This window comes from Oenanthe melanoleuca, chromosome 17, assembly GCF_029582105.1.
Source record: "Oenanthe melanoleuca isolate GR-GAL-2019-014 chromosome 17, OMel1.0, whole genome shotgun sequence".
NCBI classification, from domain to species: domain Eukaryota; kingdom Metazoa; phylum Chordata; class Aves; order Passeriformes; family Muscicapidae; genus Oenanthe; species Oenanthe melanoleuca.
The window spans coordinates 9,764,077-9,789,920 of record NC_079350.1 but is presented as its reverse complement, the minus strand read 5'-3'; the positions used below and the strand labels follow the sequence as shown (position 1 = coordinate 9,789,920).

General features: G+C 50.0%; 1 protein-coding gene across 3 annotated transcripts in view; it reads left to right on the top strand.

Annotated features, from left to right (window-relative positions):
• The window catches only part of PNPLA7 (patatin like phospholipase domain containing 7), a 123,437-nt gene extending 99,889 nt beyond the window's left edge, over positions 1–23,548 (top strand). For 2 of the 3 annotated variants that reach the window (XM_056504961.1, XM_056504960.1), the window contains exons 28-36: positions 928–1,044; positions 5,549–5,618; positions 7,798–7,914; positions 9,802–9,950; positions 10,602–10,754; positions 14,098–14,205; positions 18,001–18,085; positions 21,757–21,860; positions 22,802–23,548. In XM_056504961.1, coding sequence (XP_056360936.1) covers positions 928–1,044; positions 5,549–5,618; positions 7,798–7,914; positions 9,802–9,950; positions 10,602–10,754; positions 14,098–14,205; positions 18,001–18,085; positions 21,757–21,860; positions 22,802–22,882 — 984 coding nt within the window. In that variant the 3' untranslated portion in view covers positions 22,883–23,548. Of the gene's footprint in view, positions 1–927; positions 1,045–5,548; positions 5,619–7,797; positions 7,915–9,801; positions 9,951–10,601; positions 10,755–14,097; positions 14,206–18,000; positions 18,086–21,756; positions 21,861–22,801 lie in introns of those variants that run through there. The other variant, XM_056504962.1, reaches the window with a different exon arrangement.
• The last annotated feature ends 2,296 nt before the right edge of the window (positions 23,549–25,844 follow it).

The window sequence follows — 25,844 nt, the reverse complement described above, 5'->3', positions numbered from 1 at the left end:
TATATTTGACTATGGTGTAATATATTAAACATTGAATTTTGTTAATATTTATTAGGATTTGGCAGCAATAGCCTGGTTATGGCCATAATGCCAAAAAAGTTCAGGGATTTTCATCACTTTCTCTTGTAGGTCAGTACACAGGTGTAATAATGCTGTTGAAATGGAGAAAAAGGAATCCATGAAAGTTAACTCCATGTGTTAGAAGGGTTGGTTTGCAGGGACCCTGCAGTGCTTTAGGAAACCTGATGTGGTTTGGTTTTCCTTGCTGGTGCTGAGAGTTTGTAGCAGTTAAATGGGTCCATAACACATCCCAGTAACTTTGGAAATGACAAATAATGGACCCTGCTCCATAGAAAGTGTTCAAAGCTCTATTACATGTGCTTGACTGAACCCTCTTGGAGTCCCAGAGAATCCCAGGCTGATTTTCTAAGTGCTTCCACTGAGGCAGAGAAAAGCTTTAAATCTGGGAGAAAAATGAGATGTGATCCCCAAATGAGAAGAGATGAAGTAATTCCTGTGCCATGGATTTATGGTTTCCTTCTCACACCACTGAGCCACACAGGTGCTGTGGGAAGGATAGTGCAGAGGAAGACAACTCAGAACATCTCTTTTTAATTTAAAAAATGCAAGGGATGGAGCTGCCCCATCCATGTCAGCTGCTCTGGGGCACTTTTGGGGCACAGGGGAAGCAATGATCCTTCTTGCAGAGCTTTATTGCAGGGCTTGCTCTGCTCTGAAATGTAAATTCACCACACCAGGAGCTCCTGGTTGTAGATTTTGCAGCTGTATTTCTGTCCCCTCAGCACTTTCTCACTTGTGATGCTTCCAGCATGTCAGCTCTGAACTCTGGAATGTGCTGTCTCTGGAATTGCACATATTCCTCTGATTCTGTATTTACCTTTGAAATGCCTTTTTTTTTTTTTTTAGGTCATGAACTCGGTGTTTAGGACTATTCTAGACTTGACATACCCAATAACCTCAATGTTTTCTGGAGCAGCTTTTAACAACAGCATCAACAACATCTTCAAAGACAAGCAGATAGAGGTAGGTTGTTTATTGGGTGCTATGGGTAGGAAATCAAGTCCCTGTGTTCTGGTGGAGCAGAAATAGCTTTTTGCCATGTTAATGTGGAAATCTGGAGCAGTTGGGTGGCTGAAAACTGTGAATGTGGGGGTCCAGGAGTGCAGGAAGGAGCCTGTTCTTTTTGCTGCATTTAGAAAATACAAACTGTGGATTATTTGTAGTTATTTCAGTTTGACAAAGGGATCTCATTGTCTGAGAGAACTGGAAATTGTGACACTGAAGAAGAACAGCTTAGACTGCTTCATCATTATTTTTCTGCAAATCAGGTCTCAGAGACCCTCAGGGCACACCAGAGAAGGGCTTGAATTGGCTTGCAATGGATTTGACTTTTTGAATTTTAGTTTTGAAGCTGGAATGAGTTTTTCTGAGCAGCCTACTGAAAACTGCAGTAATGGCAGAGTCCTTTGTGTCCTGGCTTGCACTTGGTGACCTTTTTGTAGTTGCTGGGTGTTGTGTGATCCACCTGAGCCCAGAGCCACTTTGGATTCCACCTCTCCCTGTCCCTCAGCAGCAGCAGATTGTAAAGCACATTATCAGTGTTTGTCTTCCCACATTACCCAGCTCAGAGAGTGTTTGGGTAGCCTTGGAATTTCACCTGATTTGCAATTTTAACCAAATTATTCCTGTGTTTGCATCCTTGTGATGAAAGATCATGTAGCAAATTAACACTGTATATACTTTAAATATATTTGGTAAAAATAATCCAAAACATTCCCTACCTAAATGCAAGTATGAAAGCAAGTGATTAATCATCATGTGGCTTAAAATAGCAGTTTGCTGTGCAGAGGGGATGGAGCTGGAGACAAGCAGGTTTTAGAGAATCCTGGAATCATCAGGGTTGGAAAAGGCTCAGATCCCTGAGTCCAGCACTTCCCCCAGCAGTGACAAGGCCAGCACTGACCCCTGTCCCCAGGAGCCACATCCACACAGCTTTGACCCCATCCCTTCCCTGCTCCAATGCCTGAGCACCCTTCCCATGAAGAAATTTTTCCTGTATCCAGCCTAAACCTCCCCTGGTGCAGCTTGAGGCTGTTTCTGTCTCTCCCTGCTTTGGATTCCAGCATTTCACTGTACTTCCTTTCTAAGATGCAGCAGATTCCTTCCTTAGGAATTTCAACAGCTGTAGTTGCATATTCTGATCTTCCCTTGCAGCCACAGGAAGGTTTTGTGCAGGAGAAATCCAGTCCTGAGGCATCCAGCAGCAGCACCTCTGTGTGCTGACCATCAGAGCCCCTCAGTGCATGCCCAGGGTTTCCTCATGTGGGAAGAATTCCCTCAGATAAATAAGGAAAAATGTTGTGTAGCTCAGCCAGGAAAGAGGGAGTTACTCCTTCATTGCAATGTGTGGGATAACCAGTCCTGGAACTGCCCAGGGTGAAGGGAGACTGAGAAAGTAACAGGAGCTGAGCCAGGAACATTTAAAAAGTATTTTCCCAAAGCATTTAGAGCCTCCAAACTGCAAACATCCATCTTTTCTCCCTGGCTGGGTAGCAATGATTTCTACCTGGAAATTCCTATCAATAAAAATGAATTACATCCTTATAGGCAGAGGTTGTGTTTGGGTTGTGCTTGGCCACAGCTGCTGCTTCCTGGGAGGATGTGCAGTGATCCCAGGAAAACCTGGGAACATCCTGCCCAAGGGACTGATCCTCATGGCTCTGTCCTGGTTTAAGGACAGGTGTCTGCCAATAAAGGCAGAAGTTTCTCTTTGAAATGGAGAATGTAAACCCCCTCCCTCCAAATTATTATCATTTTGAAATTAAGGGGCTCTCAGGCAAAGAGATGGGAATTAGGAATAACAGTTCTTTACTAGGAAAATTAAAATAGAAATGCAGTATTACAAAGAACAATCCCAACCCTGCCAGAGTCAGAATCCAAGCTGACACCCGTCAGTCAGTCAGGGTGTTGGCACAGTCCCATTCAATGGTGGCTGCATCCTCCTGCAGGGGCAGATGTGGTTCAGCTGGAGCAGTGCTCCTGGAGAAGGTGCAGTTTCCTCTGAAGCTCCAGGGATGATGTGGAAAGGTCTGGTTTTCCTCTGGAATCCAGTGGAAAGAAGGTTCCTTGGTGTCCCAAATCTCAGTTTTTATCTGGGTAGGAAAGGCTTGGCTCCTCCCCTGGCTGGAGCATCTCCCATGGGATGATGGAATTTTATCAGTCATGCCCTGGGACTCACTGGCCATGAACAGGAGATATCTCCTGGAGGGAGGATGGGCTGTGGGAAGATAAAGATGATTGCCCAGCTGGTTTAAAGATGGCCCATGAGCAGATAATGTGTGTCAGGAGATCAGGGGCACTGCCCCAGCTGGGTTAACAGATGGGGACAGAATTCACATTTCTGGTCACATCAACCCAACACATTCTAGAAAAGTTTGAAATTGAGAAGCTCTGGGCCAGATCCTCCTTTTGTGAGGTGTGGCAGTGAGGTGACACCCCTGTGCTTCCCACACGAGTGCTTACCCCTCTCCCCCGTGGGAGGCAGGAGCAGGAGCTTACACTGAGCTGGTATTTCTGACACTGAAAGGGAGGTTTCCATTTTCTCCATTTGCTCTCTGCCAGCCCTTGTAATGTGGGTGTCTCCTGATTCCCAGCAGTGTGGGGGCTCAGGTGACAAAAACCCGTCACTGCTTCCAGCCCCAGGCACTTCCCAAGCTGGGATCATCCATGGGAGACCATGGGGAGCACAGCCCAGCCCTGCCTGGGGCCTTGGACACACAAGCCAGCCCAGGGGGCTTGAAGGAAATTTCTCAAGAAATTAGAGCTGTTTTCTCTGGAATTCCCCATCCTTCTGTCAGAACATCAGTCTCTGGAATTTTTATTCTCCGTTCCAGAATTCTTTCCCCCGTGCCAAAATGCCCTTGTAAATCATCTCAGCTGGGAGTTCAGGTGTGAGGAATCAGACAAGACTTTTATTAAGTCCTGTTTCAGACTTGAATGATGCTCTGTTCCAAAACCAGTGGAACAATCCCTGAGCAGTGAGATGTTACTGTGTGGGAGGGCTCAGGTTGGTTTCTTTGTGTTTGCAGGAGCATGAAAGGAGGTGTCAGAGAGGCTTCTTCTCCCATTCCCCCATTTTTGTTAGTATGTGGTTGATGCACTGAGAACTGCAATTCCCAGAATATCTTCAGCATGGATAGGCACCCTAATTCTCTTGTAATCACACTTTATTCATCCACTTTCCTCTGGCATTTACACTGGGGTTGTGATACTGGTGCAGTGCCTGGGAGCTCTCTTAGGCTTTGCAGAGCTGCTGAAGAGATTAAACTCAGCAGAAAAACCCCTGCTTCTTAGCAGGGCACAATTTCAGGGTGAACAGCACAGAAATCACATCAGGAGTTGCAGCTTGCCCAGTGAGGGAGAGCTTCTAGCTCCAGTCAGTGGTCCTGGAGTCCAAAGCTGAGTTTGGTCTGAGGTTAAGGCCCTTTAAAGCTGTGCTGGAGAAGGCTCAGACACTGTGTCCAGTGAACAAAGGCTGCCTGGGAGAGCAGGATTTCCTCTCCAGCCTTGATTCAAGTTTTCTGACTGACAGAGCAGCATCAGCTGTTCCCTGGGCACAAGGTCAGTTTACTCAGACAAGTCCTCCTGCTTCCCCTTGGCAGCTACCATTTCACCAGGCACCATGGAAACTTTCCAAAACTGTCCTGTGTCCAGCAGAGCCTGCACACTTGGGAGGTCACCTTGCCCTTTGCTTTTTCCAGCTGGTGGGAGGTGAGACACAGCTGAAGCCAGGGGGAGAACTTCCCCTGCCAGGAACAGGGCTTTGTTCTGGCCCATGGAGTGAACTCTCAAAGCTCTTGGCTCAGCCATTCTTTTTGTCTCACCCTCCTCCTGTTCCACACCCCCACTGTTGTGCTACCCTCAGGATCTCAGGCAACCTCCAGAATCTTCTTGGAGATCTACCTTGCAGGGTCCTTTGTTCCTGTAGCCATTGCTCCAGAGTTTGGTGTTGTCCTCTTTGATTCCAGAAAATGTTGGGTCTGCATTTCCTGCTGAAGTTATGAGCCCTGGCTCCATCACCAGCAGCTACAAATTGACCATTGTTCAGTCAAGAGGCCATGGATCCTGTTCTTCATGTCCTCCAGCACTGAACAGCCTCAGGATCCCTTGGGATGGGAGTGATCAGATCCCACCTTCACCTGAAATTAAAATAAAACCCTGCTGAGGTGACTCTGGTTTGTGTGAGGAGCTCTCTGTGCTGCCTCTGCACTCTCTGCTGGAACAAGGGGCTCTTGCTGCTGCAAAAAGGAAATGAGGAGTTTTGTCTGCCTTGGTTCTGAATTAATTGTTTACATGAGAGACAAATTTAGGAACTTAAATGCAGGACTGAGCGTTTTCCCTCCATCCATTCAGGTGTGTGTCTAGCTCTGTCTGGTAAGGCCCAGAGGGTGTTCTGCTGTGTTGCAGGCACAGGTGTGATCAAGTGCAAGGTCACAGGTTTAGTAAATCTGGGACTCCTGTGTTGCAGGATCTGTGGATTCCTTACTTCACCATCACCACTGACATCACTGCCTCGGCCATGAGGGTGCACAGGGATGGTGAGTGTGGCCATGGGGGTCACCCCTGGTTCTTGGGGTCTCTCTTACCTTTAAATGTGTCCTTCCTTTTGTTTCTCCCTTCTCTGTTACTTGCTGAGCACCAGACTGTGGTTGTACACAGCTAACAAGGGGCAGGGCTGCTGGGGAGGAATTATGTGAGATTCTGCATTCACTGTTTGAGGAGAAAATGGGTCCATTGGCACCTCTCTGTATCCTTAAAGTGAAGTGCAGGTATTTTAGCCATAAATCAGACTTCAAGCAACTGAAACCTTTGACAATTCAAATTCCCCCAAGTGAAGCTGTCTTCCCCCAGACCAGACTCTGCCTGAAGCAGGGGCTGGGTGAGGCTCTCATTTGTGGTCAGTCCTTTCTGTTTCTCACTGAGTGAAGAGGGGAGGAGGATCTGAGGTGCCTGGGATGTGTCCCTGCCTTTGCCCTTTGTCAGTCTGGGGTAGCAGGGCAGTGGCTCATCCTGCAGGGGAGGCCTCCAGGTGCCCCAGATATTCCTGGGGGGAGCTGCAGCCTTTGCTGCCACATCTCTGATGTTTGTCCTTGGGGCTGGCACAGGTCACTCTGTCCATTCCTGCCATTCCAGGGGAGGTTATGGAGCTGCTGAAGGACTCTGGGCTTTGATCAGAGCAGCTAAAACAAGCAGAAAAAGGATTAACCCTCCTCAGAGGTTTTGTATTCCCATTCCACAGCAGGTTAAGCCAGTTGAGGTCAGGAAACTCACTCCAGCCACCTGCTTGTCCCCATGGAAGTTTAATGTAGGGGTAGGAATCAGCTGGAGAATGGTAATGGATGTCTCCACTGAATGGAGATAAATTAAGTTCCCAGCTGCTGCCATTTCCCATCTTGGTTTGGGCTGTGAGGTGTAACACACGTCAGCAGTTCCTTGGGTGGAAGTTCCACTGAAACTATTTATAATAACCCCCAAATGTGCCAGTATTAACCTGTGCTAACAGCAGGAGTGCTGGGGTTGTCATTAGAAACAGAGCTGTTATCTGTTTTTAAAAGAAAACACCAAAAAAATCAATTCCCAGGGAATTTGCTGGGAAGAGTTGCTGTTAGAAGCACCAAGCAGTTAATTACTGAGCAGTGAGTTAACACTGCAAGGCTCACTTATTCCTGCTAGTTTAAAGATTCACTTCTCTGACAAGCCTCTTGGCCTGTGGAAATGCAGTGTCTTCCCAATTTGGTTGATGCAAATGTTAAGAGAAAAATCAGTGTGTAAGAGCCTTAAAGCAGAATGTTTTACAGGAAACAAGGCAAATCAATTTCTACTTGACTAAACTTTGTTTCTAGCAGCTTAAAGGATTATAACTTCCTTACAGCACCATCAGAAATGGCCCAAGAGAAGGCAATGATCCCCACCAGGCATTTGCAGTGGTTTTACAAGAGAAAATATTTGCTTGTTGCAGAGGAGGGAAAACAGAATTTTTTTTTGTTTCTACAGCTTGTGTTTTTGAGGTTCAGGTCCTGCTAGAATTCAGGAGTTTGTGGATCTCTGCAGAACACAGTGACTTCAGCTGCACTTGTTCTGTCAATCCCTCTGCCCTCAGGAGAAATCTTTTCCTTCCCTCCTCAGCCCTGCTGCTCCCTGCAGTAGGAACATGCTGAGATCTCACAGAAAGCAATATAAATATGAGGAATGGGCTTCAAACCCTGAGTTCTGGGGCTGTTGCCTGATGTCTGCATAGTCTTTGTTTCATCCTAGCCAGGATTATGATACAGAAAATTGTCATTGGATACTTCTGGGAACCAGGGGAAAAGCAGCCTTGAGGCCTTGCCTTTCTCAGGCCTTTCCAAGGTCAAGGAGTTATAATAGTGATTATTCACATGCAGGGTGCCTGAGAGACATGATGTTTTGCAAAAGTATGTTTTGAGAGAGGTGTTGTCTTCTATTTTGTTTTGCACAAACTACCCTTTATAGATGTGTAGTGTTTCTTAAAATAAATCTCTCTTCTCTCTTGCTTCTCCATTACACGAGGAACTGTGTTGCATTATCCTTACAGCCTTAAAATGCAACAGAAAATAATAAACTGTTTTAATAACTCACTCACAGTGTTCTGAGGAAAGCCTCTCTCTAACTCTTGATTGCCTTAATGAGGCAGCAGCCCCCCCTGTGTGGCAATAATTAATGCTGTGGTTAATGAGGCTGATGCTGCCCTCCCTGCAGGCTCCCTGTGGAGGTACGTCCGTGCCAGCATGTCCCTCTCGGGGTACATGCCCCCCCTGTGTGACCCCAAGGATGGCCATCTCCTCATGGATGGGGGCTACATCAACAACCTGCCAGGTAGGAGCACAGCTCCTGGGGGGGGAGTTCCCAGAACTGCCCATCAAACAGCCTGCAAACACTGGGCCCCTTGGTTTTTCCATAAAGCACAGAGAAATCTCAGGGACACCTTTAACCTCATTGCTCTCAGTTTCCTGCATATTCCCTTTATTTTGTCTTTATTAACACTCTTTTCTAGGAAGTATTTCCAGTATTCTGGATATACAACTCCCAGCTAAGTCTGAATTATTTTAGTGCTTGCTGCAGAGAGAGGAGGAATCAAACCACAGACATACAATCTACCTTGGAGTTTCTCTTCAGTCAGTTAATTAAAAACCATTCTGAGAGATCAGCAGCATTTGCTGCTCAGGCTGGTGTCACCTGGAGCATGTGGTAGTGGGGGAGTCATGGGGCCATGGAAGGAGGGGTGTGGGGTGTGGGATGAGGTCTGAACCCCCAGCAGGGTGCAGGGGTGTGAGCTGGCCGTGTTTGGGGTGTGCTTTGTGTCAGGTCTCACTGCAGGCACAGGGTGGGTGGCTCAGGGAGGCAGCAGAGCCCTGCAGGGTCACTGCAGTTCGTGACTGTGCTCAGGTCAAGAGGGAGGAACCTCAGGCAGAGACTCCCCACCTGAGCAACCTGAGTCATTTACATCTTCTCTCACACCCTGACTTCATCTTTCTGTCAGGGCTGTGTTTACCTAAAACCCAGGAACAGAAATAGCACAAAATAGATCCCCCAAATCTGGCATTCTCTGTGCTTGTAAGCAGAAATTGGGAATTGCAAACCAGAGCAGCTCCTGCATCTCCACAGCTGGAGAGGGCAAAGGGCAGACACAGGTGACACTGGGTGGGAAGCACAATAGACTGAACGAGCCCAGGAATATAAAACCAAGTTACAGAACAGATCTGATTTAAAGAAGTGTCTAAATAAAGCCTCTAAGTTGGCTCTTCAGAGCTGTGGTTTTCCTACGCAAAACTATTCTGGAAACTGCAACTATCTCGGACTCTGGGGGTGTGAAAGAAATATAAATTCATTCTGTGAGGTTCATGTCCTTCTCTTCCCTCCCCTGGCGCTTCCCTCAGTCCTCACCCGTATCCAGAGAGTGCAGCTCGTCCTTTCACTGACCTTCAAGTAGGAAGTGTTGCCTCATTTCTCTCCCACTTTCAGATGTGAATCTTTCTCTTGGATCCCAGAGCTGTTCTCAGGCTGCCATCCAGCCTCTCCTCTCTGGCAGGTCCCTGTCCTGCTGCTCCCATTGTCACCCTCTCCCTGCAGCACTGGCACTGCTGCCTCCTCTCTCTAAGGCACATTTGTTCTCTCTGCAGGTGCCCCAGGTCTTTTTTTTAGAATTAATGTGGGTTTGATGTGCTCCATCCCATTATACCCAGTGTGGTGTCACTGCCCTGGTGCTGTGTCCCCTGTCCCCTGCTGCTTCTTAGGGCTACTGGGGACCTCAGGGAGGGTCAGGTCATCCCATTGATCTGGGGCAAAACATCCCCTGGCAGTGATGTCCTGCAGCAGTGGGGGCTCACCCTGGGGTCACTCAGGGCTTGGCTGGTGCAGGGTTTGGGATCCCTCTGTCCCTTTGGAGCCTCCCTGAGCAGGAATGGTGTGGGCAGAGCTGCTGCAGAGTTCACATGGAATCACAGAACTGTTCAGGCTGAAGATCCCTCTGAGACTGAGGCCAGCCCTTCCCCAGCACTAACCTGTGTCCCCAAGTGCCACATCCCCTGGCTTTGGGATCCCTGCAGGGCTGGGCGCTGATGGTCTCACTGATGGTCGCTCCTGCCCAGCTGCTGCTGCTGGTGGGTGCAGCCTCAGTCACACAGCTGAGCTGTACAGATCTATCCCTGCCCCTGGGGCAGCAGCAGGGAGGGCAGGGGGGCTCTGACAGCTGCTGTCCCCCAGCTGACGTGGCCAGGTCCATGGGGGCCAAGGTGGTGATCGCCATCGACGTGGGCAGCCGCGACGAGACCGACCTCACCAACTACGGCGACTGCCTGTCCGGCTGGTGGCTGCTCTGGAAGAGGTGGAACCCCCTGGCTGAGAAAGTCAAGGTACTGGGGGCCAGACTGGTTTCCAGAGCAGTGGGAGTAGTGGGAGCAGTGGGAAGATTCCCTGTGTTACTCAGGGAGCAAGGCTGTGCCAGGTTCACTGTTCTGCTGGATTTGAGTTCTTGTTCAGAGAACAGGGCAGTGCCCTCACACCACGGGGAGGACAGTGATGTGGAAGGGCCTGGCAGAACTCCTAGAGCAAAGAAACCTTTTCTTGGAGCTGTGTACATTCTGATAAAGTCAGAATTTATTAGTTTTACCCATAAAAGTAGTAAATCAGTTCACTTTCTATCCCGTATGTGTCTGAACTGCTGATTTAGGGATGGCCATTAACAGGAGATATCTCCTGGAGGGAGGATGGGCTGTGGAAAAGATAAAGATGATTGCCCAGCTGGTTTTAAAATGGCCCATTAGCAGAGGATATCTCCCACGGAGATAAGGGTCACTGGTTTAACAGATGGTGATAGAATCCACACTTTTGGTGACATCCTGCATTGCAGCCCAAGACATTATCCACCCGTTATTCCATTACCATCCGCATGGTACCCAATCAAACCCCCTTTAAACTCTGCAATGAGCCCTTACCCATCCTCACTGAGATCAGGCAGTGGCAGCTGAGCTCAGGCAGGAGCTGATGCGTGCCTGCCGCGGCAGGTGCTGAACATGGCCGAGATCCAGACGCGGCTGGCGTACGTGTGCTGCGTGCGGCAGCTGGAGATGGTGAAGAGCAGCGACTACTGCGAGTACATCCGGCCGCCCATCGACCGCTACGGCACGCTGGACTTCGGCAAGTTCGACGAGATCTGTGTGAGTGCCCGGCTGGAAAGGGCTCATGGTACCTGTGTGCAACAGAAGGGTCTTCAGTGTAGAGTCTGGAGAATGAATAGAAATGACAGCAAGTTTTGATAGGAAAGAATTGCTGAGCTGTGGCGGTTTTATTGGTCAGGGTGAACAGTCGCTGGACAGACTCAGGAGCTCTCTATTTTCTGTTCTTCAGGTTTGTGGTTTATTATGAGGGCGTGGGTGTAAGAGAGTGTAGAGCATGGAGAGTAGAGAGAATATAAGAGGGGTAGGGGTAAGAGAGTACGAGAGCGATTTCCCATTTACAATACAATAACTATTCTTCTATGATGAATATTCTAATTTCCATTCACCAATCTAATACAATATACTAATTTCCTAATATTTGCATGCAACCTATAGGAACTACTAAATGACCATGTTTTATGGCTTTCTTATCTGTAACCCTTATCTTCAGACCTTTCCTGCCATCCTTGGGACAGGATGTCTGTTGGTTCTTTGGTATTTGTGGCATTTGGTATCATCTAAACAAAGGAAGAGGCCTCAAACCTTCACATGACTGTTTTCAGCCTCTATGTTGAAAAATGCTAACATCTCTATTTTATCAATGGTTTCAGAACTACTTGCTAGGCACTCATATTCATAAGATTTTTCTATTTCCTTCCCAACACTGAGCCAGTCTTAGTGGGTAACTAAGAAGCCAAAGAGTAAAATGAGTTGAAGGGGATTTTTATAACTCAGAGCAAATGATAAATCCACCTGAAACAAAAGATGTCTTTACCAAGCAAGATTTTCACAGGCAAGCAAAAATGCCATGTTGGAAGTAGAAAGAAAGATCTCAAAATCTTCACTTTTTCAGTTTGAAAAACAACACTTAGCTTAAACTGTAACATACTAACTTTTTGTAATTAGAATAGTAACATGAATATGGTAATGTTAGTAGTTGTAATAGGCTATAGGTAATAGTAAGAGTATTGATTAATTATGTCTTAAAATGCTCTGCAATGAAAAGTATATAATGCATTGTAAGCAGAACTAAAGGTAACTTCAGACGAACCCACAGCTGATGCTGAAAAACTTGTGAGTTGGGCTCTCATCACCCACGACCTGTGAATTGCTGCGTCATCTAAATACAATAAACAGCATTTTAAAGAGCCTCCCAAAGCCCCACATCCCTCATTTCAGCTCTTACACCCCCCAGCACTGCTCCTCACAGCTCTGCTGCTGCTAATTAGTGCTGGAGCAGTGCAGAGAGAGGAGCTGGCTGGCACAGAGTGAATAATTGACACTCAATAATGCTGTGGAATGATATCCTGGCTGGGAGATTGGATTAGCAGCAGGAATTGAGTTAGCAATCTTGATTCTGTAATGACCTGTGAAGGGATCGGGTGCCTGGCTCTGTCTCGTGGCTGTTTGGGCTCGGTGACAGCTCCTGGGTGTCTGAGCTGCTCTGGGCACCTGGGGTTTGGTGCTGGTGTGGGCTGGGCTTTGTCCTCACTTTCCCCTCCTCCTGAGCTTCTTGTAGCATGAAAGGTGTCCTGGTTTGAAGGACAGATGTCTGCCAAGAAAGGCAGGAGCTTCTCTTTGAAATGGAGAATGTAAACCCCCTCCCTCCAAATTATTATAATTTTGAAATTCAGGGGCTCTCAGGCAAAGAGATGGGAATTAGGAATAACAGTTCTTTACTAGGAAAATTAAAATAGAAATGCAGTATTACAAAGGACAATCCCAAAACTCTGCCAGAGTCAGAATCCAAGCTGACACCCGTCAGTCAGTCAGGGAGCCCTTGAATCCTGGAAGTGGAGGGAAAGGTGAAAACAGCTGGTTCTGATAATGTTTGAACACTTCAGTGTATAAACATCATCCCCAATTGCTCTGCACCCCTCAGAGGGTCAGGAAATGGCCCCAGTGTCAGAGCAGTGCTGCCAGGCCTCACATCACTGGCTCTGGCTGAGTTTGTTTGTGTCAGAGCCCAGCAGGGGCAGAGCTCCAGGTGTGCAGGGAATTGTTCTGTGACATCATCCAGTGCTCACAGCAGACATGTCCCTGCCCAGGCAGGGCAGCTGAAGTGATTCTGGCTCAGTGCCTCCTGTCAGGAAAGTGATTTTACAGTCTCCTTCCCCTCTTTGCCTGTTTTAGCCATGCAGGCATCTTCCATGCCCAGATATTCCTGCAGAGCTTTGCTCCTCTCCCAGGCTGGGAAACCACCACTCCCTCTTGCACTCAACCTCCATTGCACCTCAGGAGGAGCTGTGATGCTCTTTAACCTGCAGACTGATCTCTCCTGGCTTAGCAAACACAGGATCACAGTTCAGCCCTGCAGGTTCTCATCTGAGACTCCTTAGGACACACAGCAGCTCTTCCAAACCACCAGCTGATTTCCCCAGTGTAAATATTTTCTCTGGGATATTTGGTGCCTCTTGGTTTCTGGGCAAACACTGCTGTCTGCCTGTGGATCTAGGACTTTGCTGATAAATAATTCTTTGTTCTTTGCCAGCTGGAGAGCCCTGGCTGATTTGAAAAGCTTGACAGGCAGGTGTGGTAGTTCATCACAGGAGCAGATCATGAGCTGTCACATCCCTGCTCTGTTCTAATGTGGTGCTGTTAAAGAGATGTAAAGGCACCTGGCAGATTTTGTCAGTGCAGTAAAACCTGAGAGAAGGGCAGTTCCTCAAAAGTGTCACTTGGCACAAGACACTGCAGGGGCAGCACCTCCTGGATCCTCATTCCCTGCAGCATGGCTCAATAACTTCTGTCCACAAGGAAGCTTTGAACTGTGCTGACCTCAAAGGGAACGGCAATCCAGGCATTCCTTTATCCTCAGGGGCTGGGAAGTAGTGTGGGGGTTTAATATCACTGTGTGCCTGGGTTTTACAGGAAATAGAAATGGGCACCAGCACTTTGCAAGGAGCTGGAATCTCTGGGTGTCAATGCCCAGAGCAGTGTGGCTGTGGGCAGTTCCTGAAGCTCAGCTTCTCCTGGTTATTTTGGGTCAGCCTGACCCTGCCAGGCAGAGCTGTCAGCTCCTTTTTCTCCCCTTAATCACCCCAATCTGGGCTGGGATAGATTGTGAGAAGTGAATTCCAGCCCCAGTGTCTCCCATGCTCTGAGCCCTCATCAAAAACCAGAGGAGAGACAACAGCAGAGGTTTGGTGGTGCTGCTGCCAGAACCAGGGCTGAAGGAATCCAGGGCTCTGTCCTTCCCATTTCATTTTTCAACATCATTTCTGCTGTGTTCTGAGAAAAAGAGTAAAACTCTGAGCAATAGGTCTGTTTTTTCCAGTTGTTTCCATGCTAATGGCAGTAGTTACTTTTTTTCTCCTGATTGCTTTTTTTTTTTTTTTTTTAGGAAGTGGGATACCAGCATGGGAAAACTGTATTTAATGTGTGGTGCAGGAGTGGAGTCCTTGACAAGATGCTGAAGGACAGGCAAGAGACCTGCAAATCCAAAACTGATGTAAGTGCTCAGGGGAATGCTCTGTGCTGCTGGAGCTCAGGGTGGGACAGGGGACAGTGGCTGCCCTGAGCTTGGGTCACAGCTCTGGATTTCTTGGCAGGGAAGCTCCAGCTGGTTTTAAGAAACACTTACCAGCTCTTTGAGGAATTTAGATAAGGGCTCACTGTCCTTCCTCCCCTTTGAATCCCTCTGATTTGAAACTCAAGTGCTACAAAGGCTTCATGTTCTACCCTGTAATTCTTTTTTATCTTGAAAAGAGAGGGAAATGAGCAGTAATTTTTTAAGGGATGGCCAGAATGAATCATAACTGTCATGAGCCTCGCAGAGGGAAGTCAAGTGAGGTGAGAGATGACACTGAGGATTTGCAGCACTCCAGGGGTGGGTGGCAGAGCACTTGGGCTTGGAGATAGGGAGAGATGGATGGCAGGATGGACACTGGCCCAGGGATGAGGGCAGGATGGTTCCACATCTGAGCCAGGTGCCCTCAGTGCCAGCAGAGGCTGTGAGTCACTGAGGGGTGGGAATGGCTCTGCTGGGAGGAGGTGAATGTCACCCCAGCTCCAGGGGGACTTCCAGCATCAGATGGATCTGCCCACGCTGCCTGGCAGGGCAGAGAGGCTCTGAAGGAGCACACAGGGACTGAGCTGTGCAGGAAAGCAGCTGGAGGTGCAGGAGCCCCCCGACCCCCCAGCCTGGGATTTCTCCCTGGAGCACACCTGGGTGAGGAGGTGCTTCAGTGTGGCTGCAGAAGATGAGTCCTCAATCCACCTCTGGCACCTCCTGGTCAGAAACAGGGGCTGGGCTTCAGGTTTGTGTTAAAAATCATGAGGAGAACTCAAGGCAGGGAAAATTGTGTCTCAGAATTGGTTGTGTCCTATTTCAGCCTTGCTTTTATCACCAGCCAGTAAAAAGCCTCAAACATTTTCACTGCTGTTACAGACACTTCTTCTAAAGAAAGCTGCTTTTAAAACTGCCCTTTTTACAGGCTACAGGAATGGAATATTTCACTTAAATCATGCTATCCCAGCAGCATGATGGACATTTATCACACCTCCCCTGGGTCCTGTGGCACTTCAGTGCCCTGGAGAGCAAATCTGTCACCTCCTCACTGCACACCCAGCCTGGCCCTGCTCTCACTTGATAAGGAGGCACCAAGTGCTGATTGCTGAGGTGCCACAGCTTGGGAAGAACAGGCTTGGGAGAGTGGCTCAGCTGCCCTGCTGGGTTGTGGAGCAGGAGCCACAGGCTCTGTGCATCCCTGGGGCTCCCAGGGACCTGCTCATCTCCTACAGCTCTGGAACCCTCTGAAAACCAAGATTTTTGCATCTGGCTTCTGTTGCAGGAGATTTATTTCTATGAAGTTACAACAGTTGCAGCTCCCACTGGGGCATTTTTCTCACTTTTCTTAGTCCATTAGACTCACTTAAGTCCTTTAGCTGTGTTATCTTCCAGGCAGAGCAGCTGATATTTTTAACTTGCCTTTCATTAGCAAAGGTTTTGATGCTTTATATGTTTTAGTTCTTCATCTATTTCTGGAGTGTTCAACATCTGAGAGCTGAGTGCCATTTCTTATAGTCTCATTTCCATGTTGTGAGCATTGCATTTTATTTGAAAATCCAGATATTTAATCATTTAGATGCTTCTCCTTTGCTTTGATCATTTAGTCCCTGTTTATTTTGTCTCCAAAATGCAAATACAGAAGACACAAACAACAGAAACCTTACATAAACTTTACTTTGAGCAGCCCTTACTCTTCCCCAGTATGAAATGCTGCAGCACCATTAATTGGATCTACTTGGGGAAGTTTTGTCTATTGAGGTGTTATTCATAGTCAAAGCTAAATATAATCCAGCAGACTACAACAGTAACTGTCTTTCTCCTCTACTTTATTTATTTCATAAAGATTGTGCCAAAGAGAAAACTTTTCTCCTTGGAAAAAAAAAATATCAGAGAGGTTTGAGAGTAGGTTTCAGGTGGATCTGAGACACTTCTTTGCTTTGTGTTATCTGATGGGAGGGTGATTCTGTCCTTAAAAGAAGTGAGAGGAAGCACTTAAACATTGAAGTCCTGTTTGTAAAGCACCAGATGAGTGTGGGAAGACACCTGGTTTCCCACAAGTGCCTTTCCAGTCCTGGTGCTGAGGTTTTGGGTGCAGCTGCCTCAGCCAGGCTGCCCTGGGGGTCAGATGCTCTGAGGGTCCTGTCACACTTCACTCCATCCATCCTCACCACAGGAGCTGTGCTGGTTTTCCTGGGGCACACTTTGGTGCTGGGCAGGGTTTTGTTCAGCTGCAGAGCCCTGGACCTTCACCCCACCCAGAGCCTGTCCCTGCCTGTCCCTGTCCCTGCTCCAGCCTGGCACTTGTGTGCCCCAGTGCTCTGTGCAGCCACCTCGTCCTGCTGCATTTAGAGCCCAGGCCTTGGCTGTGGCTGTGGCCAGAGGTGCACCTGGCCCTCACTGAGTCGTGTGGCACAGCCTGGAGCTGCCAAGGAGCTTTTCTTCCCTGTCCTGGGAAGGAGCTTTCTGCAGATGCTGCACTGGGAACGTTCAGGTTGGATGTTCAAAGTGAGCCTGGGCTGACTCATCCTTTCCAGCAGTTCCTCAGCAGTCACAATGAGCTTCTTTGTATTGTAAGGTGTGTGTCCTGAGCCACTGCTGTTCCATTTCATACAGCTACCTTTTCATTCCCTCCAGGCTTTTCTCTGCTCCCTTTGCTTGTCCTGGATCTGCTCTGTGCTGTGGCTGTTCTAAATTTCATCAAAACCAGCTACAGATGGGAGGTCAGCTGAGAGCACTTTGCTGCAGCAGCAATGGGCTGCTGCTGTGCCCCCCCAGGGGTTGTGTGATTCACAGGGCCCCTGTTCTTGCCAGAAGAGCAAAGGGTTGTTCATAAAACCCCCTGTTAGGAAGCTGCCCTGGCTGGGTGTTTGGGAGGACAAGTGTCACAGCAATTCCTGGCAGCCCAGTTCCCTCTGCCAGCTCTCCCCCATCCCTTTCCTCTAGGCTGGGGTTGTTCCTGAGTTCATTAAACTCACTGGGTTTAAAAAAGGATGAGAGGTGTTCAGGTGCCCACCTGGTTTCATTGTGCCCAGCCCCAAAGAGGGAGGTGGGGCTGCAGGGATCCCAAGAAGGCTCCTAAATGCCCAAGTTGTGTTTTCTTGGAGGAGAGACTGGAGCAAGAGCTTCTCAAAAGAGAGAACAGGGCACCACTGCTCAGGTGAGGCAGAGTGAAAAGAGCAAGGGTCTGTTGGAGAGAGGAGGGTGGGAGGTGTCTCTGCAGGCTCCTCAGCTCTGGGGTCTTTAGGGGTTCTGGTCACCCCAGTGCCCTCCTATCCCTGCAGCCTGCAGCTGAGGGCTGTGTCCCACCTGGTCACCTTCTCCCAAGGGAAAGCAGAAGCTCCCTGGGGCTGCACCTGGCCCAGCCAGTTCCTCTTATAAAGGGACATTGATGGAGAAAAACACATGGAGGGAGCTCTGTGCCAGGGCCCAGCCCCTCCTGTGCTTGTCTCTGGGGTCTTTTCCATAGCTTGCTAATTCTTAATAAGGCTTCTTGTTTTGTGGGTGCAGTAAGAGCCATTAGGAGCATGTCCCACAGTTGGGAATCCCATCTCTGCCAGCAAACCTGCCTCAGGAGAGCTGTTCTGAGCATTTCTCACTGATGAGTAATGAGGGGGCAGCTGTGCAGAATTTGTGTGTCTGGAGCTTTGTCTGTTCAATATCATTTTTATCCAGTCTCGACTTGTTTGGATTTTCTGTGTGTATTTGCTGACAAACTTCAGCTTGTGCCTGTTTCAGAACGTGACCTGTCCCACCACGTCCTTCACAGACCTGGCAGAGATCGTGTCCCGCATCGAGCCCGTCAAGGCTGCGCTGGCTGACGGTGAGAGCTGGGGAGGGAGGGGACAGCTGCTGATGGCACTGCCAGCCAGGGGCATTGCTGGGCACAGGGCACTGCTGGGCACAGGGCACTGCCAGGCACAGGGCACTGCCAGCCACAGGGTCAGGCCATTCCCTGATGGCACTGCCAGCCACAGGGCACTGCTGGGCACAGGGCACTGCCAGCCAGGGGCACTGCTGGGCACAGGGCACTGCTGGGCACAGGGCACTGCCAGCCAGGGGCACTGCTGGGCACAGGGCACTGCTGGGCACAGGGCACTGCTGGGCACAGGGCACTGCCGGGCACAGGGCACTGCTGAGCACAGGGCACTGCCAGCCATGGAGCACTGCCAGCCAGGGGCACTGCTGGGCACAGGGCACTGCCAGCCTTGGAGCACTGCCAGGCACGGGGCACTGCTGGGCACAGGGCACTGCCAGCCACAGGGTCAGGCCATTCCCTGATGGCACTGCCAGTCATGGGGCACTGCCAGGTACGGGGCACTGCCAGCCATGGGGAACTGCCATTCCCTGCTGGGCACTGCCATTCCCTGCTGGGCACTGTCAGCCACAGGGGCCATTCTCTGCTCCCCTCAGACCCTCTGTGTCCCCCTCTTGCCACTCCTCTGGGACAGAGGGATCAGTCAGGATGGTCCCACTGCTGTCAGCCCCTTACTGCTGTGCTCCAGGGTGGGAATGTCCCTGCTCCAGTCTCATCTGAGGGAAATAACACAAATGGACACAGAGCTTCCATCCCCTTGGGCTGTGCTGTGCCCTTCTGCTGGCTCCATCCTCAGCCTGTGTTGGGCTGAGTTGCAGCCCTGCCCCAAGGATGTGTTTGTCCATCTTGGGCTGGGGAGGCTGAGTTGCAGCCCTGCCCCAAGGATGTTTTCCCTGCTGTCTGAGTAGGATCAGGAGTGACTCACTGGCTCCAGTGCTTTTTGAGTGCTGCTGTTGTGGGAGCAGCAGTGAGCTGATGAGGAGCAGGTCCCAGCTCCTGCATGGTGACACAGGGGTGCCCTGTGCCCCGTGGTGCCCTGCCCTGCAGAGCAGCTCCCTGTTTATGGAGCTCCCAGATCCTGAAGGATCAGAGCCTTGCAGGCCTGGACCCCCTGAGGGTGGCACCAGGGCTGGAGCTCTTTCTACACAGTCTCTTCCCCTCCTCCTGATTCTTGTTCCTGCAGAGGGAAAGCTAAAGTTAGCAGTGCTCCCATCTGTGACTGTTTGTAGAGATGTCCCTGTGGTAATTTGAAATGCTAATTACAATCATATGCCTTATGAAGAAAATATTAATCAAATGTGATTGAAGCAGCCATTGTGGATGAGAGTGAAGAGTTCATGCTATGTGGTTATTTAAGGCTCAGGCACTGAGACTTGCTGAGATTTAACCAGAGCACTGGGACACATCCTCCTCCTTCCTGTAGTTCCTGATGATTCCCTTTTAGGCTCCTGCTCTCTGCTGAGGCTGTGGATGGGAGTGTGGCACATGGAGCTGGGATGGGATGGGATGGGATGGGATGGGATGGGATGGGATGGGATGGGATGGGATGGGATGGGATGGGATGGGATGGGATGGGATGGGATGGGATGGGATGGGATGGGATGGGATGGGATGGGCCCACATGTTCCCCAAGGATGCTGAAATCCCTTGGCTGTGGGGTCTGAGGAGGGGAGGCTGGGGTGGCAGCACAGCTGTGCTCTGGAGCTCTGTGCTCACCCTGCTCAGGGCAGCCCTGGGTCCCTTGCCATGCTGGAATCTGCTCTTGGCTGGCTGGATTCCAGGCTGTGCTCTCTGCCTGGTGGAGAGCTGAGCAGGGCAGCAAGGCTCTGGTCCTGCTTGGTGCTGCTGGGAGGTTTTGTAGTGCCCAGAACAGTCACTGTGAGCCTCAGCCCTGATGGAAGGTGACATCTGGGGACAGCAGGGCCACCTCCTGCTCTCCTTCTTCCCCTGCAGCAGCCAGAGCTGCTGTGAAGGATGTGAGAAAGGTGGCAGCTGGTTCTGTATCTGTGGAAAGACCTGTTAAATGCTGAACAGTGCTAGGAAAATCAAGGAGGATGGTCTTGATGGCAGCTGGTTTTATTGGAGGTATAAACTCCAAACTCTTGTTTGTGGTGTCTCTTGCTGCTCAGATGAGTTTCCTGTTTCTCTGGTGTATTTTATCAAAGATTATCTTTAGTGGTTTTAGTAAAAGCTAACAATCTTTCTCTAATTCACAGTGAAAAAACCCAAAAACTAAAAAGCATAAAAGAAAATTAAAAAGACAAAATATCATTCATTCCAATGTTCTAGCAGTTGGTTGTAGTTATGTGCTAGGAGAAAAGGCTGTGGAACAGACTGTGCTGTTGTCTTCAGCATGGAGCAGATGCTATTGACAGCTCCCAGGAGAAATACTTAATCAAGATCTGGTTTAAACAGGAGCCCCCTCTCTTCACCAGTGGGCTGCATCCCAGATTCTGCTTTGGAGAAACTGGAATTAACTCAGGACAGGGGTGGAAGAGCTGGTGTCCCACAAATGTGATTTTAGTGGTAACAATAAAATGTCACTGTCATGCCTGAAGCTGAAGATCTGGGTGCCAGCAGAGGAAGGTGCTGCCTGGGACAGGCTCTGCAGGGGCTGCTGGTGCACTGGGCTGAGCTGGGCCCCCAGCCCAGAACATTCCTGGAGCTCTGTGGGAGCCAGCCCTGGCTGCAGGTGGAGTCATAAAAGGGTTTGAGTGGGAGAAACCTTAAAGCTCATCCATGGCAGGGACCCCTCCCACTGTCCCCAGTGTCCAGCCTGGCCTTGGGCACTGCCAGGGATCCAGGGGCAGCCACAGCTGCTCTGGGCACCCTGTGCCAGCCCTGCCCACCCTGCCAGGGAACAATTCCTGCCCAAAATCCCATCCAGCCCAGCATTCCTTAAGGCCATTCCCCTTGTCCTGTTCCTCCAGGCCCTGGTGAGCTCCTGCTGCCTGTTTTGCAGATCCTCCAGGTCATCTCCAGGTGCTGGGGAAGGCATTGGCTCTGCACTGATGTCTCATTCCATGGGACTGGGGCCTTCCTTGCATGTCCTGCTGCTGTGCACAGCTCCTGAGACTCTTTTAATTATGTTAATCTGCTGGATTACTGGAGAAAGCAAGTGATTGTCCTGTGCAGAGAGGAAGGGAATGCAAATGTGCCAGTGCCCTGTGGAACAGAGATTGGGAGACACTCAGTTATCAGCTCCACAGCAGGCAGAGCTCACCCTGAGCCTGGGGTCCCTGCTCCCAGTGACTGCTGTGCCAGGGGAGTTTGGGTTGGCAGCTCAGAGGATGCTGAAGGTGTCCCACGGGTCTGGTTGGGCTGGGGGTGGAAAACAGCAGCTGTGCAGTGAAGGGCATTCCCAGGAAGCATCCCCCAAAACCAGTCTGTGTCCCTGGGGCTGGGAGCTGCACACACCACAGTGACCCAGACAGAGGGCAGGTGCTGTGCTGTGGTTCCTTGGGTTCTGGAGGGCTCCAGGACAGCAGCTGGCAGAGAGGACATGGCCAGCTGAGAGCTGAGGTCTGTGTGAGCAGTCCCAGTTGACTGGGCTGTAGAGAGCTGCTGGCACTGTCCTGCCCCTGCTCAGGGACAGTGACAGTCATTCCTCTCCCAGTTTCCTCTGCTTCCTGCCTGCCAGTTAAATCCTCCCTGTTCTTTATGTCTTCTCTCTTTAGATGAGTCAGACTACCAGACTGAGTATGAGGAAGAAGTTCTGGACAACCAGAAGGATGATTATCTGGATTTCATAAGCAACCAGGCTGAGGAGGACTCTGACTCGGTACGAACCACTCTGGAGCAGGCTGGTGGAGCTGAGTCCTGGCTCAGTGGTGTGAGCTGGATGTGCTGGGAAAGATGCTGAGAGCAGCATCTGGGAGGCACTGGCTGAGGAGGACTGTGCAGAATTGCTTTTATTAGTGCAGACACTAAATGGCACATGCTCACCCTCCTCAGGCCAGCCCCTGCCATGTGTGGCAAAACCTGGTGACAGTTCAGTCCTGGTCCTGCAGCTCTGTGGGTTTGTTCAGGACGTGGATCAGGGCTGGAGAGGCTGAGGGAGCTGCTTCCTCCAGCTTGGGGGAGAGGAGCTGAAGGGAGGATCTGCCAGCTGCCTGTGGGGTGGGGAGGGAGGAGGTGGTTGGGGAGAGGGAGGTGGTTATGGAGAAGGAGGAGGTTATGGAGAAGATGCCCAGCAAACAGCCAAGAGGGGACAATTTGTGCTGAAGGAAACCCTCCCTGGGGAGATACTGCCCTGTACACACAGCTGTACCCACCCTGAGCTGTGAGGAGAGGTGGAAACTCCACCCTTGTAGATACATGAAGAGCAAATCAATGCCCTGAAGAACCAGCTCCAGCACTTGAGTCAGCCCTGCTTAGAGCAGATGACAGTTTCTCTTCCTGAGGCCCCTTCCAGCCACAGGGCTTTGATTCTGGACAGCAGGCCCACCCTGAGGTCAGTGAGCAGCAGCTGTGCTGTGACCCCCAGCTGAGCAGCACATCCCTGCTGCTCTGTGTGTGAGAGGTGCCTGTTGGGTTCTCACTGAGGATGGATTGGGAAGGGCCCATGTGAAGGTGAGGATGGTGCCAGTGTTTTGAGACAGGAGCTGGACTGGGGGTTCTGTTTGCTGGGCTTACCTAAGCTGGTGGGAAAGGAGGGGAGGACAGGTTTATGCAGCTCAGAGGGGCTGTGAAGGATCAGTCTGTGCTTCTTTCCTCCTGCAGGATGAAGAGGTGCAGCTGAGGAGACGCAGGAATGTGCCCAGCGGGGAGGGCCAGGCCAGCAGCACAGGAGAGCCAGGCTAGGCAGGAGAGGCCACAGCCCATCCTGCTGACAGAGCAGCCTGTTTATTTATTGAACACTTCACCAAACCAAAACAAGGCCCAGCTGAATGAAGCCAGAGTTGATGCTGCTCCAGGCAGGGCTGGGCACTCAGCACAGCCTGCACCGTGCCCGAGTCCCTTTGCAGCTCTGGGGAGGGGCTGCCTGCTCCTCCTCCAGGTGCCAGGAGAGCAGGTGTTGATCACAGACTGGCAGAGGGGAAATGTGCAGTTCAAAGCTGCCTGGAATTTTGCTGCTGTGTTTTTTAGCCACTGTTTTTACTGCAAAGGCCCAAAGAACGCTGGGACCTCCCCCTGCAAGGTGCTGGGAAGGCTCCAAGCAGCAGCACTGGAGAGAGGGAGGGATTTGTGGGTTGCTTTCCTTTCATATGAATCAGGTAAATGTGTAATTAACTCCTCAGTGACTTCCAACCATGTACTGGTGAGCAGTGCTCTGACAGGAGCAAGTCTGAATGTATTTCACTTGAAATCTAAACCTAAGAAATCATTGTGAAGGATGGCCATAGAGCCTGGATCCTCCAGTCATCAGCAGACATTTGCTGATGGATTATGGAGCTGACACTTGCTGGGCAACTCTGGAATCACCACTTGGCTGTACTTGCCCTGTTGAAATAAAGTTATTTTGCTGGATTGAAATGTCTGTTCCTTTGCATCAGGTCCTACAAAGAGGAAAGTTGTCAACAACTCAGAGCCCAACTTGCCTCTACTTCTGTCAGACTTGCAGAGGAACACACACAGTTTCCAGCTGCTCAGCCCAGCAGGAGTCACTCCAGGTGCTGTCAGGCACTGGGAAGAAATCTCCAGTGCTCTGTCCCCAGGGCTGGAGCTGTCAGTGGCAGCTGGACCCTGTCCAGACATCCCCTGGTGCTTGGACCTTGTCCAGACATCCCCTGGTGCTTGCTCAGCTTGTGTCACGTCTGTCACTGCCAATGGCTGCATAGCCAAGCTGATTCTTGCTGCATGGAAATCCAGCTCAGCTCCAGCTCTCACTCTGTTCTCTTACTCCCCTCTCTCAGAACTCCTACCACCCCACTCTCTGCCCTGCTCTGAGCTGTGGCTGGCAGCAGGTCCAGCTGGAGCCTGCCCCATGACCTGCACTCCATGGGGTGTTTGCAGCTCAGGGACTTTGTCCATCTCTTCTCTGGGGTCTTGTCTGCCTCCTTTGCCACTCCAGCTGTCCCCTGGAGACACCTCTGGTGTCCTCTGCCCCCATCCCTTGCACTGCAGGGCTGTCCTGCTTTCCTCATCCTCTGCCTCCAGTCTCTGCACCTGGAGCCAGTGCTGTGGTTGCTGCAGTGATGCAAAACCAGCTGCTCTGAGTTACTTTCCCCTGCTGATGTCTCCATTTTTTTGTATCCCATCTTTTTTTAATGAAACCTTTCCTCCCATCCTTTTTTTGGATGAAATGTTTCCTCCCAACTCTTTTGGATGAAACCTTTCCTCCGTTCCTGTTGGAAAGCTGGCCTATTTTAACACTGCCAAGTGAAAATGGGTTGTGCACAGAAAAGATCCCAGTCACTCTGTAGAACTTCTCTGTCATAATTATTCACTGCCAGTCCTTCTGCTCCCAGCAGCTGTATAATTTATCAGCTGTGTTTTGTGCTCATTTCTCAATCAATGATGAAAACATTGATTAGTGTCAGGCTGGGACTGACTCTGGCAGAATCCCTCTAAATCATCTCTGTTCACTGACGAGTCCTTGTTTTGGAGCTGGATTTGCAGCTCTCCATCCATTTAATGTGGGCTTTATTGGAATTGTATAGCACTAAATTTGTAATTAGGGTGTCATAGGATATTAAGTCAAACACGTTGCCAAAAGCTAAGCAAATAATGGCTACATGTAACCTTTATCTACAAACCTGTAATTTTCTCAAAGGATGAACTGGGGCTCATTTGACAAGACACTTTCCATTACACCATGCTGAGGGGTGTATTTTTAATCCCTGAATCCTATATTAATTGAATCCTTTGTGTCCTCTCCATTCTCCCATCTGGATGTGTCGTGCTGGACTGAGCAGCTGTTAACCAGGGCACCCTGTCAGCATCCTGCCAAACCTGCATCTCCCAGGCTTGCAGGCTCAGCTCAGCTCAGCTCAGCTCAGTGCACTGCTCAAGGGCCCCAGGTGCAGCTCACACAGCTCTGCTGCTTCAGAAACCCCACAGATGGCACCCGAGGTGCTCTGGGCTGTTATTAGACCACAGACAATTTCATCACCCTCATGTCTGACATTCCCATCCTTTTCAAACACAGAAGGCACCCACTGAGGGAGGGCCCTGTCATTAGCAAACCTCCTCACCTAGGAATGCTGGGGCCTCTCCATGCTTGGAGAACTTCAAAATTCACCTGGGCAATCCCTGAGCAAGGCAGTGTCACTTGGACATCAGTCCTGCTCCAAGCAGGGACTGGAGACACCTGAGGTTGCTCCTGACCAAAATCCTTCTATGCTTTTCTAAGTCTATGAAATGAGTCTATAACATCATTAACATTTCTTTTGTTTCTAATGAGTTTAGTGAACAACTCCTTACTGGTTGTGGCTTTGCCAGACATGGATTTTCCTCTGTCCATTTATCCTCCTCTCTCAATAGCTCTGTTCCATAGATTGATGTGGTTGTTGCATATTGATCAGTATCTATTCTTTTCTTCCTCATCATATTTAGTGTCATTTTTCTTCCAATGGCTGTTTTCAGGATTACCAATTTACAGGATGGGCTTTCAGCCAAACTTGCATTTTCTTTACTCTGCAATATCAGCTTTTCTGCCCTGTCACAAGCTTGACTCCAAGAACTGTGGATTTCTGCAAAAGGTTTTTTTCCCTTGAATTCTCAGAATTGCCACCATCTCCATGAGGTTTGTGAAGCTGCTGGTTCCATAAGTGATGCAGAGCCCAGCAAGCCCTGTCAGGCCAGGGAGGGTTGGGTGACTCTG